The sequence below is a fragment of the Penicillium chrysogenum genome (assembly GCF_028827035.1).
Source record: "Penicillium chrysogenum strain IBT 35668 chromosome Unknown utg000004l_segment0_segment0, whole genome shotgun sequence".
NCBI lineage: Eukaryota > Fungi > Ascomycota > Eurotiomycetes > Eurotiales > Aspergillaceae > Penicillium > Penicillium chrysogenum.
The window spans coordinates 4,649,484-4,665,654 of record NW_026622752.1 but is presented as its reverse complement, the minus strand read 5'-3'; the positions used below and the strand labels follow the sequence as shown (position 1 = coordinate 4,665,654).

The window sequence follows — 16,171 nt, the reverse complement described above, 5'->3', positions numbered from 1 at the left end:
AGTAATAAAGCACAGCATTACTTACGGTTGCGACATTGATATCTGAGTTAATATGTCGCTGCTGGTGGAGTTCGGAGAAAAAAGCGTCGTGTTTTGATTAAATCGTCCCTATTCATCGTTTCGATTGAAGCTGAGATAACTCTTCCTATCGTAGCTGGACTGAAAGCCACTAATGTACAAAATGGATTGAACACCATTTACACCAATGTCACCGCTGGTGTGGTCCCTCATATTGGACTACCCACAACCAAACCACATAGACAGTATATGTAGCATATGCCATACCTAGCTAAATCACCGTAGATAGGAATAGACATAGCCTATCCCAAGGTTATGTATGTAGGGAACAACGATTACCAAATCCCCAACCACTTCTTAACTGGCTTCTTATTCCCGTCCCAATCAACAAACTCATTCTTACCCTCCGCACCCTCAACAGCAGCAACAGCAGCAACAGGCGACTGCAAATCAACCTCATTACCACTCTCATCCTTCTTCTCAGGCTCCGCCTCCTCAAGTCCATGCGCAACACGATACTGCTTCCTCTTCTCGGCATCCTCAACGCGACGGTGTCGCTGTTCCCGCACGAGCATCGAGTTGTGCTGCACATGCATGCGCCACACAGATAATGCCTGCGAGATCGTGCCGATGGGCGACGTCAGCAGACCCGACCAGGATGGTAGCAGGTGAGCGAACGGCGAGGTTGCTTTGAAGTTTGTTGTGAAAGTGAACCCGGCGCAGGAGAGTAGGACACTCTGTGTGTTGGTTAGTTATCTGACTAGTCCTTTTTGTATAACCAGAGCTAGGTCTGTGCCGGAGACTCACCATCGCAATCCAAATGTGAATCCACTTGCTCGTCAGGAACTTAAACATCACTGTTCCCTCCGGCGGGAACATGCCCGGGTACTGCGTCTTGTTCTGCTGGATGCGTTCTTTCTCCGTCGTGCGCGGGCCATACTCGAATGGTTGGCCTGGGGGTGCGTTCTTTGGAGATGGAGTCGTGAGGCGCTGGGGGTGAGAGGGCGGGCGGAACCTGTCTGGCTTTGCGAGGACACGGGGCTTCGAATTGGCATTGGTGGTGCTTTTGCTGGCTTTCTTCAATGCGGCGCTGGTCGAGGTGAAGCTGCGTCGCGCGCTTTGGCGTTGGAGGGCGCGAAGGGTCAATGCTGAGGGCGGGCCTCGCGGGAGGAGGAATCCAGGAATCGGAGTGGGCATTTTGGAGACAGCTTCCTTGCCCTTTTGCTCGTGCGGAGCGGTTGGATGATCTTGTTGACTTTTGGATGTGGAACCGTAGATGCAATTTTGGAGAAGGTTTTATATCACGTGACTATATCGGGACATCGGATGCCGATTCAGTCGAGATGCTCTCACCCGGCTGACCGCATATCCTAACTATTTTCGGGGAGGAAAAAAATTATAAGACCACTTGACCTTTGGGAATATTCACATGGCTTAGTATTTCCTATCCATGATTTCCCGAGTTTCCCACCAATTGAAATCGTCTGAAAATAGCTTTAGCACCTTGTCCGAGTCATTCCCAAAGTACTACGAAGTACAACCTAATGAAAGGTCATTGTCCAGGCCTACTGCAACCTCGGCAACAGGCTAAATTGCATTCGTTGCCGAGAATGAATCGAGAATAAACCGTTTCTGCCTCAGGATCCACACATCGGACCACCGGCCAGCTTGAGCGAATGAGAACCCTGCTATTTCGAAGCCGCAGTGGATCGGGGATTTGCTCCAGTTCTCCAGGGTGGAAGGGGGTGAAAGAACGCGCGTGTCGGAGTAATACGACCACAGTCGCCAAGGGCATCTAGGGTGAGAGGAATTGAGTGTTTTGGTTTTGAGGCTTCGGTGCATATGCACAAGCAAATTAGTCAGGGACCCATTCTGAGCTACTCAAGTGATGATGAGTGATGAGATCATTGGGGGCGGGATATAGGAGACAGAGGGTACAAGTAGATTCTTTGCCACGAGATGCCAGTAGGTGTTCCCATTGTCAGTGCAAGCAAAGAACAAGCAAGAAAGCCGCAACAAGTAGGAGTGTAAGAGTCAAGAGTACAACAGCCACACCGAAGATTCCGGTTGCGCCCGTCTACCTGAATCATCCGACTTCTGATTGGCGGAGCGGCAGATTACGAGAGAGAGCGCCGGGGCCAAGTACAAATAACCAGATTTTCTTTTCTCCCTTCCCAGTTTTCTCTGTACAGTACAGTGTCATAATAACCTCTTTTTTTTACTATTCTTTCATAATACTGCACAATGGCTCCTAAGAAGCAAGAATCTTTCGCTCCTGGTAAGCTACCTTCCCTCCATTGAGAAAGGTTGAACGGGGAGGCGCCATGGAGAAGGAAGGAAGTGAAGAGTATCCCAGCTCCTGAAATGGCAACACTGTTTGCTTGGACGATGGTGATTGACAATACTTCCTCGCCTTTACTACCATTGCGACTCCTCGTCAACCCAATCATCTCTCAATTACGAATCACCGCGACCTTTCCCAAAGCACCGCGCATGAATACTTCAAAATGACTACCTTCGATGTCTTCTGCACCTTGACTGTCATCGACATGCGCGAGGCCGAGCGTGCAGAAGCCGCCCTCGTTGAGGAAGCCAAAAAAGAAGCCGACAGGATCGCTAACCTCAGCTCCTCTCCAGGCGACGCCGCCAAGGGTGCCAAGCTCTTCCAGGTAAGTTCATTGTTGTTTCACGCGCAGGAAAACGAAAGAGAAAATCTAACAGCTCTTTTTTCAGACCCGTTGCGCCCAGTGCCACACCGTTGAGGCCGGCGGTGCCCACAAGGTCGGCCCCAACCTTCACGGTCTCTTCGGCCGTAAGACTGGTTCCTCCGAGGGCTACGCCTACACCGACGCCAACAAGCAGGCCGGTGTTGAGTGGAACCAGGACACTCTGGTAAGTGCCAACTGCCACCTTCGGCTCACCTCCGATCACGCGCTAACGATACCCATTACAGTTCTCCTACCTCGAGAACCCCAAGAAGTTCATTCCCGGTACCAAGATGGCCTTCGGTGGTCTCAAGAAGACCAAGGAGCGCAACGACCTCATCACGTACGTTACCCGCAACTCCACACCGCCCGAACACCGAACTGACAATCCCACAGCTACCTCAAGGAAAGCACCGCATAAACGACCTGATGTTCTTTTTAATTCCCCGGCTTTTTTTTCTGTTTCTCCCCATAGAAGTCTGGGATTATGGCGCCCATGGGGTGATCACCGGGTCTCCCATGGCACCGGGCCTGTATTTTTATTACAATTTCCATGACCCAAAATAGATTTGATCTTCTCCTCTTTTGGATATTCTTTTGATTAGAACGCACTGCAAACGGGGATTATGCAAGTCTATCTGAACCTTGTGAAAGTGTTGAGATTCTTCGGATTATCATGGAGGCCTGACTTATGATTGGTTGATGGTCCTGGCTGTACCGATTGGGCAAACATGGGCGGTCAGGCACGGAGATACTTGACGGTACTTGCCCGGTACCTTGATACTGGGTTCGGAGGCCAGACAAAGAAAAGTACTCGTCCAGTATCTTCTTTGTACCCCTTCGGTATCTGATGTGTACACACCTTGTTGGCCTCGAGTCTCAGCACATGACCAGCAGGGGTTAGGCTGATTGGCCCAGCCTCCTCGACTTGGATACAAGTGAGGGGACGCTCTCTCGTCTCTCATTCCTGATTCCTGATTCCTGCATTACTCAAGGCGTTTCGATCCCAGTTCCATATTAATCTACAGCGTGTTGCCCTGATCGCATCTTGTCCAACATCAACTATCGAATGCACTTATCTCAGAACAATCCTGTGTTGCCTTCTAGAATCCAATACCTGCCTTGTCGCATCGCATCGCATCATACCTTATCGCATCTTTGGCGTGGGGTTGATCGCTCAGATATCTTCTGTAACGGCTAGCGCAGGCGACACCGTCCCAGCGCGTATACTAATTCCTCTAGTTTACCCCCAAGGAGCCAAAGTGCTTCGGCCGCAAGTGATCCCCACTCATAGGCATTGGTCTGCGCTTTGGCGTTGAGAACTGCAGTGCCTCTTCTTCTGAGGCGCGACTATCGCGATACGCCGTCCGGGATGCTGGACGAGTTAGACAACGTCTTCGACGACCATCCATCCCTGGACGCGTCGCTCGAAGACTTCGAGAACAATACCAATCCCCACAGGTCCCCAATGTTCACTCTGCCGTCCCAACACTCAGGATTCCGATCTGAAGACTCGGATGGGGATGACGGAGAGATTGAGGACCCTGCCCAGGAGCGCTGGTCACCCCCAGGCTTCCATCCACCCGAATACGTCCAGGGCAGTGGATGGTATCGCCATCAGCCCTACCTGCGCAAGGAGAACGCCAACGCAGATCGTTTACAGCTGAAGCCCACAGTTGGACTCAGCGTCTCCCCGTCCCAGTCGCGGGAGCCAAGTCCACAGTATGAGGACGCGCTGGAGGGCCCCGCGAAGAGTAGACAGGTCGATCGCACCACCCCGGGCGACGTATCTGTCGCGGCTAATGTGCCTCTACCGGCGGGTGCAGATACTCCCCTCCACGGACGATCCCCAAGTCCGCCTCCGGCCCCGAGTACGGGGCGCACACCATGCCACAGTCCCGAGGATGACGGGGTGAGCTTTGGTCCGGAGAATCTGAGCAATTGTAGGCCCTGTCTGATCTGGTTTCAGTTGCAGGCGCGGGTATACTAACTATTGTTGCGAATGAATAAAGACATTCGCTTTGCAGTGCGCGCAGAAGTCCAGCACCGAGAACCTATTGCCGCGATGTTTGGCTACCTGCGCTCAAAGTTCCAGCGCATGACCAGCTCGAAGTCTAACACCACCTTATCTATCGTAATCCTCCTCCTTTCAGTCGCTTTCATGCGCGCTTTGGTCCTCCCAGGCCTCCCACAATCGATCCCCGATCTAGTAAAGCTATCTGGCTTCGCGCGCTCCTTCGAACCACTGATATACTACTCAGAGAATGGTGTTCAGCAAATCGGCACCCTGCAAGAAACCGGCGTCGCAGTCTGGGACCTGAGTGAGTCCGTTCGCGGTACAAACATGACCAGCGCACCCATAATCGTGCGCCAACTAGACGAGCTCTCCGACTCCCTAAAGTCCCTCTCCCTCGAGCTAACCCGCTTCTTCGCAAACGTCGACTCTGACATCGACTCCATCCTCATAGTAATGGACTGGGCCAAGCGCGAGCTAGAAACCCTCTCCGCCCAGCCCCCAAGCACCCTCCCTACAATAGTCTTCGACAACATGCATAATATGCTTTCACGCCTCGGCGCGCTGGAACGCTCAGCGGAGATTTCCGACAACGGCGTCTCCGCAACTTCAACAACGACAACGCCCCTCGGCCACCTCGTAATGGCCGTGTTCGGGCCAACCTCGGCGCAGCGCACGCGCACAACCCTAACCCGCACCTTCACCGAGTTCCTCTCCGTACTAGAAGAATCAATAAACAGCGAACTCACCCATTCAACCGCTCTCTTCGCGCTCTTCGAGTCCATCGACCGCCAGTTCCTCAATCTTCAGCGCACGGTCGTCCGCGAATCAGACGCCCAGGAACGCGCAGAGGGCGAGATGCTTTCATCCCTATGGACGCGCGTGCTGGGGCCGGATGCCGCGGCTGTTCGCAAATACGAGAAGAACAAGAAACTCCTCGCGAATGTTCGCAGTCGCACTGTCGCGAATAAACATCTCCTCGTCGACCACCGCGGCCGGCTGCTCACGCTCAAGGTTAATCTCGAGACGCTGCGCCGGAAACTGGTTAGCCCGCTTGTGCGTCGGAATGACTCTGTCAGCTTTGTTGGGTCGGTTGATGGGAGTGGGGGGAATGGGAATGGGAATTCCGGGTCTCCGGGCCGCATGCTTGGGCCTGTTGAGGCGGTTATCGATGGTCAGATCCGTGGGTTGGAGGGGACGTATGATTATCTGCGGACTGTTCGGGAGAAACAGAAGGCGAAGCTTATGGAGTTGGTTTATGGGGCTGGGAGAAAGCCCGGTCGGGCTATGATTGATGGATTGGAGGGGAGTGACAATGATGAGTGAAGGCTTGAGGACCCTGATCTTGTTTATTGTCTCTGTTTTCTTTTGGTCTCATTTGTCTTGGCGTAGCATCCTGTTTTCGGTTGGGTTCTTTTGTCTCTCCTCTCTGGCGTTCTAGGGCATATGCGGGCATCTGCGGCTGCGGGCTTTTCGTGGGAATATGGTGGCTTACCTGCTGTGCCTCTTTGAATGACTGTCTTCTGATTTCGTGGCGAATATGCAGGATTGCGAGGAAAAGGGATAGAAACATGTGGCGCCAGCTGGTTTGATTTTACTTCATGGCGCCGTGCAGTTATGGGTTTCTTTGTGGATGTATGAATGAACTTTCTTGCTGTTCATAGTCATTGTTCTTACGCGACTTTCATATATCATATATAAGTTCCTGGTTGTGCATGGGAAGTCCTCTGTGCGGTTTATGCTTGTGCCCAAAATGTCTTCTAGCTTATAAGACCAAGATCAAAAGGATCTCTTAAACACACAAGGAGCAATAGATAATGGCATGCAGATAAGTCTTGCCCAGGTGTCCTATAAGTGCAGGAAAGGCTATGCCATATCTGCTGGAATAGCTGTTCCGTCGCAGTCTTTATTGTTATCTTAAGCAATGGAATGGACTGCGTCAAACGTGTATAAAGGAACACCCCACGCTATATATATGGCCAGAGTATTCCTTCTTCGGTGCCTTGAATGCTCATCCTCAATATTCATGTATCCCGGGGTTTAATTTGGTACGGAAGAGTTGAAAGAGATATAGCCTGCTACCCTATGTATCAAGCAGGAGGTATAGGAAAACTTGAGAAATAAACTTCAACCCATACGGACGTCGAGCTTCTTTCCTCGAAAGGTCCAGATACACTTCACAAGTTAGAAGTACATAATATATAGCATATATAGTAATCTTAGACGGTCGTATATATCGGTTGAATATATGACATTGTTCAATCGTAGAGACTTCCGGTACGCAATCATGTCTATGTAGTTTATCCAGCAGCAGTTCATCTTCAGATTCCGCCCTGTAAAACTGAAACTACCCTAGTATATAACCTAGATACATGCCAACCTTCAAGGGTAGCTATCAATATAGGAAGACACCCTCAAAAAAGCAACCGATAGCCTCCAGGACTACGAAAACGACTAACCACTCCGGTTTCACTGGTGTCACTCTATCCTGCGCTCAGGTAAGACTCTGCGGTATTGATTTCGTGCGGTGTTGTATCGAGAGATAATGTACCACCTCATCACGAATTCTAGGATATGATAGGTAGGATTGGTTGCTTGTGAGCACCCTTGAAGCTTGTGTCAACGGCATTTCGGTCCAATTTCACTTGCGATACGTCAGGTTCATCTCGACATCCTTCTTAGATCACTTTTTAAACCCTAGATGTGCGAGTTCTGATTAAGTATCATTTTCACGCTTGAATGTAGACTGCTTTCTATACATCTCAGTACTATAAGTACTGTGTGTTCTTCCTAATTGTACAGGTACATAACTATATCAATATAAAGTACCCCCTAATACCATATCACCTAACTCTAAGCACTATTGGAACAAAATGGCAGCCTCCTGTAAAATCATTGTTCATTAAATTATACAATACACAAGTGTAATCACTAGAGGTGTGGCTGGCTGAAGAACCTCGTAAATGCGGTGACTCCTGATCTCTCATAAATGACGTGGACATGCAGGTATGAAAATGCTACTAACCCTTAGATTAAGCGACGAGGTATAAAGCAAGAGACATGTATGCGTAAAATTTTCTCTCATGTTTACAGCTCACTCATTTCTCATTCCTTATTTCAAGACCATCTTCCCCAAGAACGCAAACTATCTTATTCCGGAATCGAATTTTGGAAAATGTCATTCGCTGCAACTTGCTCCGATATTTCTCTCAAGGACGGCCACATTCTGGCCTGTTATGCAGTGGACCAGTATGGTAGTTCGGTATATGCCACTCTGGACCTTAACGGTTTCATTGGAAATGACGATGGTACGGTATCTCTATATTGAATGTGCTAAAATGAAGATGAGGGACATTCCTACTAACGGATGGACAAAAATGTTTAGGTTATTTCACATGGAAGGGCGTGAATTTTGCGAGTTCAGCAAGTGAAATCAGACTGGAGGGAACTCTTCTCACAGCCGAACTCTTGAAGAAAAGCGGGAGTTACAGGGAAAGACAGGATATTGATCTTAATGATCGAATTGCAAATGAGAGTGGTGATCTAGTGTTTCGTTAAGCCATGAGACGGATTCATCTAGGTCGAGGGAACTCGGTGGTTTTGAACTCTGCGCTCACGTCACAATCCTGCTTCCGCATGGAGTATCGATAGAGTCGCCATCGTAGGCCTCTTCCCACTGCAACGGAAGGAATCGGTGAGGTTGTGGGCCACGTTTCCTCTTGGGGTCGACGCTATTCTCAAGTACGCCAGGGATGGGCTCAAGGCATGAAGCGTCCGCATGCGCATCACTTATGAAGGAGCTTGGACATTTACAGACATAGCAGGTCGCTTGCTATTGCATTTGGAATATAAAATGTAAATCAGAAGAGATTATCTTGATTCGGCAGACTTGACTGAATTGCTTGTGAATTAGTTCAACACAATGGATCTATATCTGTTCCATATCCGTTATTGGCTATAGTTGGCACTGAAACATCATCTTTGATCAACCGAGCAAGTCCACTGCACTGTTTCGGACAATTTTGGGGCCCAGGACTGCGGCCAACTCGGCGATGATACCCTTGATAGACATTGGCGAAGTCATTGACATGGTTTCCCATTTGACCAGATCCTAGTTAAGTTAGTAAAGACATGAGATTTGAGAAAAAGATAAATGCATACCTTCATGTGAACATAGTTGTCGTTGAAGAACAGCAGCCAATGATCCAGGTCCAGTGCTTCCACTTCGGGGACAGTAAGTACTCCGGGCATGCCAATATCAAAGAGGGAAACCTCCTCTAGATCGACGTCACTTTCCGGGGCCAGAGGCGCAGGGGAGGATGCTCGGTCTCGAGACAAAGAGACATAGGAACGGGAGTTAAGCTTCTCCGTCATTTCGCCGTCAAGAGGGTCCCAGTGGCAGGATTCAGGGTCTGAGTAACAGATAAAACGGTCAGATGTCGTGCACAACTTTTCAGGTAGCACAAAAAAATGTACTAAGACTAAGGCACGAGTGGGACCTACCAAGGATGTACTGGGGGCGGAAATTGGCCTTGTAGCGCATCTTCTGGCAGGAGTGAATGTAGTACCCTATATTTTGGTTGTTAGAGGAGCACCAAACTAGGGACCAGTTCCACGATTGCGACCTACCCATGTAGTAGTACATGTACTGATTCTCGATTGCGAAGGCGATTTCACGCATGGCGCTCAGCTTGCCAATCTCCCATTGCTCATAGGCAGGATCGTAGCTGTGTGGTACTGAATATCAGCTTATCACATACTTTGGTGTTTCAGGGTGCAGTCAGCCATCAGCTTACAAGACATAGACGGAGCTGACGCCGCTGGGGACCAAGTCCAATACTGCGACAGCAATGAGCTCGCCATCCAGACGATAGCACTGATGCCAAGAACCGAGTTTCTTCTCGGAAGCGTTGGTGGCAGTTAGGGGATTCGGAGTTCGCTTGATGCCTGAGCATAAGAAGCGTTGAAAGTCCTTGGGTTTCCAGTGAGAGACATCGTCTTTATGGATGGCCGTTTGGTACTTGAGGAACAGCTGAAACTTTGCCTGAGACACAGAGTCACCTTCAATAGTGACTTCGAAGCGGTGCGCTGGTTCAATGGGAAGCTTGGTAGCAGGGTCAATGGGCCGTTTGATGTGGTCGTACTCGCTCTGGTGGACAGCTGACAGGAGGTCGAAGTTGCACTTGCGGTGCTTTTTCTCTCTGTGCGTTGATTAGCAATAAGAATATAATCTGATATCAAATTATATCAAATTGGCATAGGGTTGCATACTCGCGGGTTCGCGGACAAAGCCGGGCTGCCTTTCGCATATACTCGGGACCTAGAATGAACTTGTTCCACTTGTTGATGGCCTTGCGCTGATCACGGCGGGGCCGATAAGCGGATGCCTCTAGTCTCAGTGTGTAGTGAGGACAACAAGACCGAAGCAGGTTTTGTTTGTAATAGAGGTTTCCCGATCTGAGGATGTCAGTATGGTCTGATGGAGCACAGGGAAAATAAACCTGGCAATCCTACCGCCTCCAGCCGCCATTGATCAGCTCGTCATAATGTTCCGGGAGGACGGACGTCGAGCTGGTGTAGTACGATGCACCTTCTACGTGTCAGCATCCCTGCCTGACTTTCTAGCCCTGACAAAAAATAGAAAGAAAAAAAGGACCAAACACAGCAGGGGGAGGGGCAACAAACTTCCATCTTTGGACTTGCAGTAACCACACGAGTTCTTTTGGTAACCTGAGAGGATCACAACGCAGTTAGTCTCTGCATGAGGTTGGACGATCCAAGAGCTTTGGGCGTTGACATCCCCGCCAAATTCCCCGAAGTGGTAGCGCCCTGGGCCAGTGGAAGCGCCACGGGGTAACAGAAGCCTATCTCAGTGGTTCCCTGCAGGAGAGTGGGACGTACCTAGTGGGCGGAACAGCGACAGCTTTCGCGCGCGTTCGGCGTCAACTTGTTGCATGTTTAGATTGGATATGTGTTGGCACTGAGTGGATGTGAGTTGTAGGAGAAAGTGAGAAAGGTGAAGTCGGAGAAGCCGGGGGTTAATGTTGTAAATATTGTATCTCTACGGCAAGGGGAATATACGTTTAGGGTACTTATGTATAAACATACATACTAGTTACCTAGTTACCTAGGTACTTCTATAGCTTTTGAACTGTATGTATCTTCTGTCTCAAGCCACAGGGCCGATCTTGTTGTTTCTGGTCGAATCGCCCGAGTTTCCCCCTTCTCGGTACCAGCAAATCCCGTAGGTTTTAAGAGGCTCATTAACCGACGCACATTCAGAGGTATGAGGTTGAATTATAGGAATAGTATCTGTAGATAACCGTAGGCTACAGGAAACTGTGATAAAATATAGCAAAACATAGTCAAATACACTCGATAATACCAAATATAGATACATCGCAACTCCTTGACCTAGTCACATGACCATATATAGAGAAAGGAGAGAAGTCAAGGTCATTGAACTGCTTGTCCTCACTTTAGAATGACTCCAATGACTCTACTCCGTAGCGTGACTATAGTAGACGATGTACCAAAGACAACTAATGTAAATATGCAAAGAAGACAAGAAAATAATAAAAACGTGAGGGAAAAAAAAAGAAAAAAAAAAAAAGAAACGTACCTTGACTCTTCTCCCGGACTGCGCCGCCGTGCCCCTCCATTCCCACTTCTCATCTTTTCTCCATTCCTCAATAACCTCCCATTTCTCAGTTCTTCTTTTGAAAACCATGCCTATTTTCACTTACCATTCCAATCCCCCGTCAGGCATGAACGGGAAGACCTGATCTCCATTGCCTACCTCCGCAATATCCTAAAGGGAAAAAAAAAAAAAAATTTCCCTCCCCGACCGCCCTCGCGCTGTACTCCCGCTCATCTACACCAACCGAGACACCGGGAGCTTCTTCTCTCACCTCAGAGACCTAATAGGCTCCGAGGGAGCTTGCGAGAGCATCATCTATTGGCTTGCCCTTGACCTTTTTTTGACATCCTTGGCCTTTACACTCTTTTTTCTCTCTCTTTCTTCATTTTCCCGGGGACTTTTCCAACCCCACCAAATCCTGGAGTAAAACCAAGGATATTCGATTGTCTATTACAATGGCTCAAATACGGTCTATGGAAGCCCGCGTTGGGCGGAAAAACCAACGTGAGTTATTGCTGAGGTCGCTTTGCGGCTGCGCACGTGGGGGGAACCCGTCCCCCTTACGTCTACACTCTCCCCGTGTTTCCTGACTCTAACGGCTTGTCCTAGGCTACGGCTCAAAAGGCGAGCGACTGGTAGCCGGCGTTGTCCCTATTTCCGCCGACAAGACCAAAGTCCTCATGATTCAGTCCGCGGGACCCGGAGGTTGGGTGCTCCCCAAGGGTGGATGGGAGCTCGATGAAAAAACCGCCGAGCAGGCTGCATGCCGTGAGGCCTGGGAGGAAGCCGGTGTCGTTTGCATCGTGATCAGAGATCTCGGTCTCATCCCGGATATGAGACCTTCCGGCCTTCTTACGGCGCAAGCGCCCAAAGCGTCATACCAGTTCTTTGAAGTCACCGTCGAGCGAGAGGAAACCGAGTGGCCCGAGATGCACAAGCGGAAACGACAATGGGTTTCGTATGCACAGGCTGCCACTGCCCTCGCGAATCGCCCCGAGTTGCTTGAAGCGTTGAATCGCAGCTCATTGAAGCGGTAGCCCCTATCGCATGCACATCCAGTCCTCTCGCACATCGAATACTCTCCCCTCATCATTCTTCAACATATACGTGCTCACTACTATGAGAGAACTACTCCCTGATAACGACTCGACATGACCAACTCCAAAAAAAAGGTGGCTTCGTCGCTTCTGCTATTGGCTTTGTCTACCTCTTACCCTTTCACCCCCCTTTTTTTGCATCTTTGACGGGCTGCCGCTACCCGTCTACTGATTCATTTGCGAATGAACCGTACGAGAGCCTGTGTTTTGCTCTGTCTCCCTCTGATAGACGCCTTTTTGCAAACAGCCTTGAAGGCTTCGGGACGTTCTTGCATTGATACCGGAGGATACCTTATTTTATCAAATGTGATATCGGACTACTTTATCTGAATCCCATTGCTTGCACTGTTTCACTTGCCAGATTTGAGTTCAGCGTACACTTTTCCCTTAGTTCTAGATACCAGTCTTTTGGATCCAGTGTCGATACCCAGCAAGTGAATCAAATCTGAACCACTTCCTTCATTCTCTAATCTGGGAAAGAAAAGAATGAAATGAACAGAAGAGAAGCAAATGCATTTTATTATAACTGTAAATGTAAAGAAGAAGAAAAAGAGGCGACTTGATATTGGCACTTTTCACTTCGAGCGTGTGACCCGATTAGGCAAAGCGCAAAAAGCTGTCTCCGAGGGAGCAAATCCGCGTGCCCTCAAGCCAACAACTTCGCGCCCGAATCATCTACCACCACAGTTCTCATTACCTCGTCATTCGCCATTGCACCCCTCAATACTTTAGCCTATTCCTCTACTTTTATGACCCGCGGATAAACACCAGCTCCAGACAAGGGTGGCGGCGAGCAGCGCTGCCGCATACATACCAACATGGATTACGAAATGGATCTCGAGCCCACAGGCCCCCAAGTGACAGTCCGCGAAGTAAGGCGAGACATCCAAAAAGCAGCAGGACAATAGACTCACAAATATGTCAGGCGGAACCGTACCGCGTCGACTTCAGACTGACCGCAGTCGACCTCGCATTCGCCAACTCCCTCCGACGAACCATCCTCGCCGAAGTTCCCACTCTGGCCCTCGACCTAATCGAAATCGAAAGCAACACCTCAGTCCTCCCCGATGAATTCCTCGCCCACCGTCTCGGCATGATCCCCTTGAACTCGTATAACTGCGACCAAGACCTCGACTACACACGAGACTGCGACTGCGAAGACCACTGTGTGCGCTGCAGCGTGACGCTGTCTCTGCACGCGCGCTGCGGCAGCGGCATCATGTCCGTCTATGCGCGGGATCTGATTGTCGTCGGCGAGCGAATCAACGACAAGATCGGTGATCCCGTTACCACCGACCCAGAGAACAAGGGACCCCTGATTTGCAAACTGCGCAAAGGGCAGGAGGTTAAGATGACTTGTCTGGCGAAGAAGGGAACCGCCAAGGAGCATGCGAAGTGGGCTCCCACTGCTGCTGTTGGCTTCGAATACGACCCCAACAACAACCTGCGCCATGTGGACTACTGGTATGAGCAGGATGCAGCGAAGGAATGGTGCGTATTTGGAGTCTTGGCTTGATATTACACAAGGTTGCTTCGACATATCTGCTAACAATGATTCTTACAGGCCTGTCTCTGAAAACGCTGCATGGGAGCCCGCTGCCAACCCTGACCAGCCCTTTGACTACGATGCCGAGCCTAACTGCTTCTACTTCGACGTCGAGAGCATCGGCAACCTCGAGCCGGATATGATCATCCAGCAGGGTATTGTGTCGCTCCAGCGCAAGCTCGCAACCACCGTCTCCGTCCTCTTGGGTGAAGGTGAGGATGGACACGGCGGAGCAGCTGAAGATGCTGAGATGATGGGTGCCAATGACCCCGATGCTTATGAGCCGCCTGAGGGCATTGACGGAAACATGACTGCCTACGGAAACGGTGCGGCCAGTGCTTGGGGCGCTAGTGCACAGACACCGTATGGTGCTACGCCTTACGGACAGAGCAGCTATGGGTTCTGAACATGTATAACCCAAGAAAAATAGAGCTCGAGCATGCGCAATGGAGTTTTGATTTCCTGGTGAATTGGGGCGCACTTTGGAGTTTTCCGTTCTTTGTATCTTTTGCTGTGGGGACGGTCTTCTGATACTAGAGAACGACTGGACTCTGGATCTCAAATATCTACTCGTTGGTTCGGTGAACCTGGAAATACTAAATATTATGTTTCGGAACTTCTGCTAAAACTACCAAGTGACTCATCCGAGTGGAAATACCAGTGCCCTTAACCCTAGTAACTAAGCATGAATATCCGCATGCCAGCCATGTCCTAAGCCTGCATATGAAAAGAATCGAGGAATTCCCATACTCATAGTCTCGATTCACCCAAAGCCCTCTTATCCTAGCTTCTACATCTACATGGCTGGTCTAGGACTAGGCGGGGATCTATTCTGATCTATCGCTCTTTAATGCTCCCTCCAAGGTTTAGCACGTCGGGTGTCTAGGTCTCTTAGTAGGTCCGTACTATATAACATGTGTCCAAACGACGATTGAGCTCAATGTCCAAGCAAAGATTGGGCCAGAGGTCAAATTAAGCATTAGTATAGGTTATCAGATGGAACTACATAGAAAGATGAGATGAATATCAAACACGTTTATTTTCAAATCCTATTAACCATCGTCCTGCGTAAAGCAATAAAACATCAAGCAAATTCTGAATAAGCTGCTGAAATGCCCATCCTTTCCCAACGCCCGGCATGCCACAGATGCGACTATACAAACACAACCATGCCTCGCTAAAATGCAGAATGTAGAACACAAAAAGTACAGCAACCTTCGAGAAAAGAATCTACTCCATCAACTCAACCGGCGGACGAGCAGTCTTAGGCGGCATCTGGTTAACCGCCATCTCAATCGGACTCAAAGCATCCATATCAACATCCTCATCAATATCCAGCGTCATATCCTCAACCATAACAGCCGGGAGATTAGGACTACCACCATGGTCCTCAGGATTGTAGATGAGGGTGCTGCTCCTGCTACGCTGCTGGGAGCCGGTTGTCGGCCAGCTGGACGTACGCTTGTCAGAGGAGATCGAGACCGGTGTCGCGGGGTCGGCATATGTCTCCTGCATCTGGTCCGTCTTCAGCATGGACAGTGCATGTGCCAGATCCGACGCGTGGACTTCCTTGTTGGGCGGGTCCTCGTTGCGCATGACCCATCCGTGTGGCGGGCTGGGCGGCGGTGAGATAAAGAACATCTTCGAGACTTGTGGTGCTTCCAGGAGTTTGGGACGGCCGCCGTCGAGGATTGCGGTCGGCTCGCCGAAGTAGATCCGGGGGTGGACGTCTCGGTTTAGGAGACGCTTGCCGTCTAGGAGTTGGCGCACTGCTGTGGCGTCTGTGTCGTTGTGGAACGAGCACACGATGCGGCGCATGGAGGGAAGTGGGGAGAATGAGTTTAGGGGGGCCACGGCGGTGATTTGGTTGCGGATTTCTTCCAGTGCTGCGGGTTGGAAGACGAGGAGATCGTGGAGATTGGTGATTAGGAGGGTGTTGGAGGGGGGTGTTGGCTGAGAGACTGCGGGCATGTTGGCGATATCGAGAGTTAGAGATGGTCGTGAGGTGTGGGATGAGCGAGTTAATGTTGGTGATGAAGCCAGTGAGTGTGGAGATGAAGCTGAGATGGCCATTTCGTGTGTGTGTATTGTATGGTTTATGGTTTGGTGGTTGTTTGTTGGAGGTTGGATAAGGAGAAGATAAAGGAGGTT

The 16,171-nt window shown here is 50.0% G+C and overlaps 8 protein-coding genes across 8 annotated transcripts; 5 read left to right on the top strand and 3 right to left on the bottom strand.

The window, feature by feature from the left end:
* Window positions 1–353: 353 nt before the first annotated feature.
* N7489_007731 (uncharacterized protein) lies at window positions 354–1,215 on the bottom strand (the record flags this gene model as incomplete). The annotated part of the gene is made up of 2 exons (XM_056713481.1): window positions 354–755; window positions 826–1,215. The coding sequence occupies 2 exons, from the start codon at window positions 1,213–1,215 to the stop codon at window positions 354–356; spliced, it is 792 nt and encodes a 263-aa protein (XP_056567196.1).
* A 1,310-nt stretch (window positions 1,216–2,525) lies between these two features.
* On the top strand, window positions 2,526–3,144 carry N7489_007730 (uncharacterized protein; the record flags this gene model as incomplete). Its single annotated transcript, XM_056713480.1, has 4 exons — window positions 2,526–2,687; window positions 2,752–2,910; window positions 2,972–3,066; window positions 3,120–3,144. 4 exons carry the CDS (start codon window positions 2,526–2,528, stop codon window positions 3,142–3,144), a joined length of 441 nt encoding a protein of 146 aa, XP_056567195.1.
* A 951-nt stretch (window positions 3,145–4,095) lies between these two features.
* N7489_007729 (uncharacterized protein) lies at window positions 4,096–6,063 on the top strand (the record flags this gene model as incomplete). Its single annotated transcript, XM_056713479.1, has 2 exons — window positions 4,096–4,666; window positions 4,751–6,063. 2 exons carry the CDS (start codon window positions 4,096–4,098, stop codon window positions 6,061–6,063), a joined length of 1,884 nt encoding a protein of 627 aa, XP_056567194.1.
* A 1,849-nt stretch (window positions 6,064–7,912) lies between these two features.
* On the top strand, window positions 7,913–8,295 carry N7489_007728 (CVNH domain-containing protein; the record flags this gene model as incomplete). The annotated part of the gene is made up of 2 exons (XM_056713478.1): window positions 7,913–8,045; window positions 8,123–8,295. The coding sequence occupies 2 exons, from the start codon at window positions 7,913–7,915 to the stop codon at window positions 8,293–8,295; spliced, it is 306 nt and encodes a 101-aa protein (XP_056567193.1).
* Window positions 8,296–8,722: 427 nt separating this feature from the next.
* N7489_007727 (arginyltransferase) lies at window positions 8,723–10,693 on the bottom strand (the record flags this gene model as incomplete). Its single annotated transcript, XM_056713477.1, has 9 exons — window positions 8,723–8,848; window positions 8,899–9,149; window positions 9,241–9,306; window positions 9,367–9,464; window positions 9,534–9,938; window positions 10,009–10,194; window positions 10,252–10,330; window positions 10,423–10,467; window positions 10,639–10,693. The coding sequence occupies 9 exons, from the start codon at window positions 10,691–10,693 to the stop codon at window positions 8,723–8,725; spliced, it is 1,311 nt and encodes a 436-aa protein (XP_056567192.1).
* Window positions 10,694–11,789: 1,096 nt separating this feature from the next.
* On the top strand, window positions 11,790–12,414 carry N7489_007726 (NUDIX hydrolase; the record flags this gene model as incomplete). Its single annotated transcript, XM_056713476.1, has 2 exons — window positions 11,790–11,881; window positions 11,987–12,414. The coding sequence occupies exons 1-2, from the start codon at window positions 11,833–11,835 to the stop codon at window positions 12,412–12,414; spliced, it is 477 nt and encodes a 158-aa protein (XP_056567191.1). The 5' UTR covers window positions 11,790–11,832.
* An 821-nt stretch (window positions 12,415–13,235) lies between these two features.
* N7489_007725 (DNA-directed RNA polymerase II core subunit RPB3) lies at window positions 13,236–14,426 on the top strand (the record flags this gene model as incomplete). Its single annotated transcript, XM_056713475.1, has 3 exons — window positions 13,236–13,346; window positions 13,400–13,965; window positions 14,039–14,426. Exons 1-3 carry the CDS (start codon window positions 13,293–13,295, stop codon window positions 14,424–14,426), a joined length of 1,008 nt encoding a protein of 335 aa, XP_056567190.1. The 5' UTR covers window positions 13,236–13,292.
* Window positions 14,427–15,250: 824 nt separating this feature from the next.
* cbpA (putative calcineurin binding protein) lies at window positions 15,251–16,093 on the bottom strand (the record flags this gene model as incomplete). Its single annotated transcript, XM_056713474.1, has 1 exon — window positions 15,251–16,093. The coding sequence occupies one exon, from the start codon at window positions 16,091–16,093 to the stop codon at window positions 15,251–15,253; it is 843 nt and encodes a 280-aa protein (XP_056567189.1).
* Window positions 16,094–16,171: the final 78 nt, after the last annotated feature.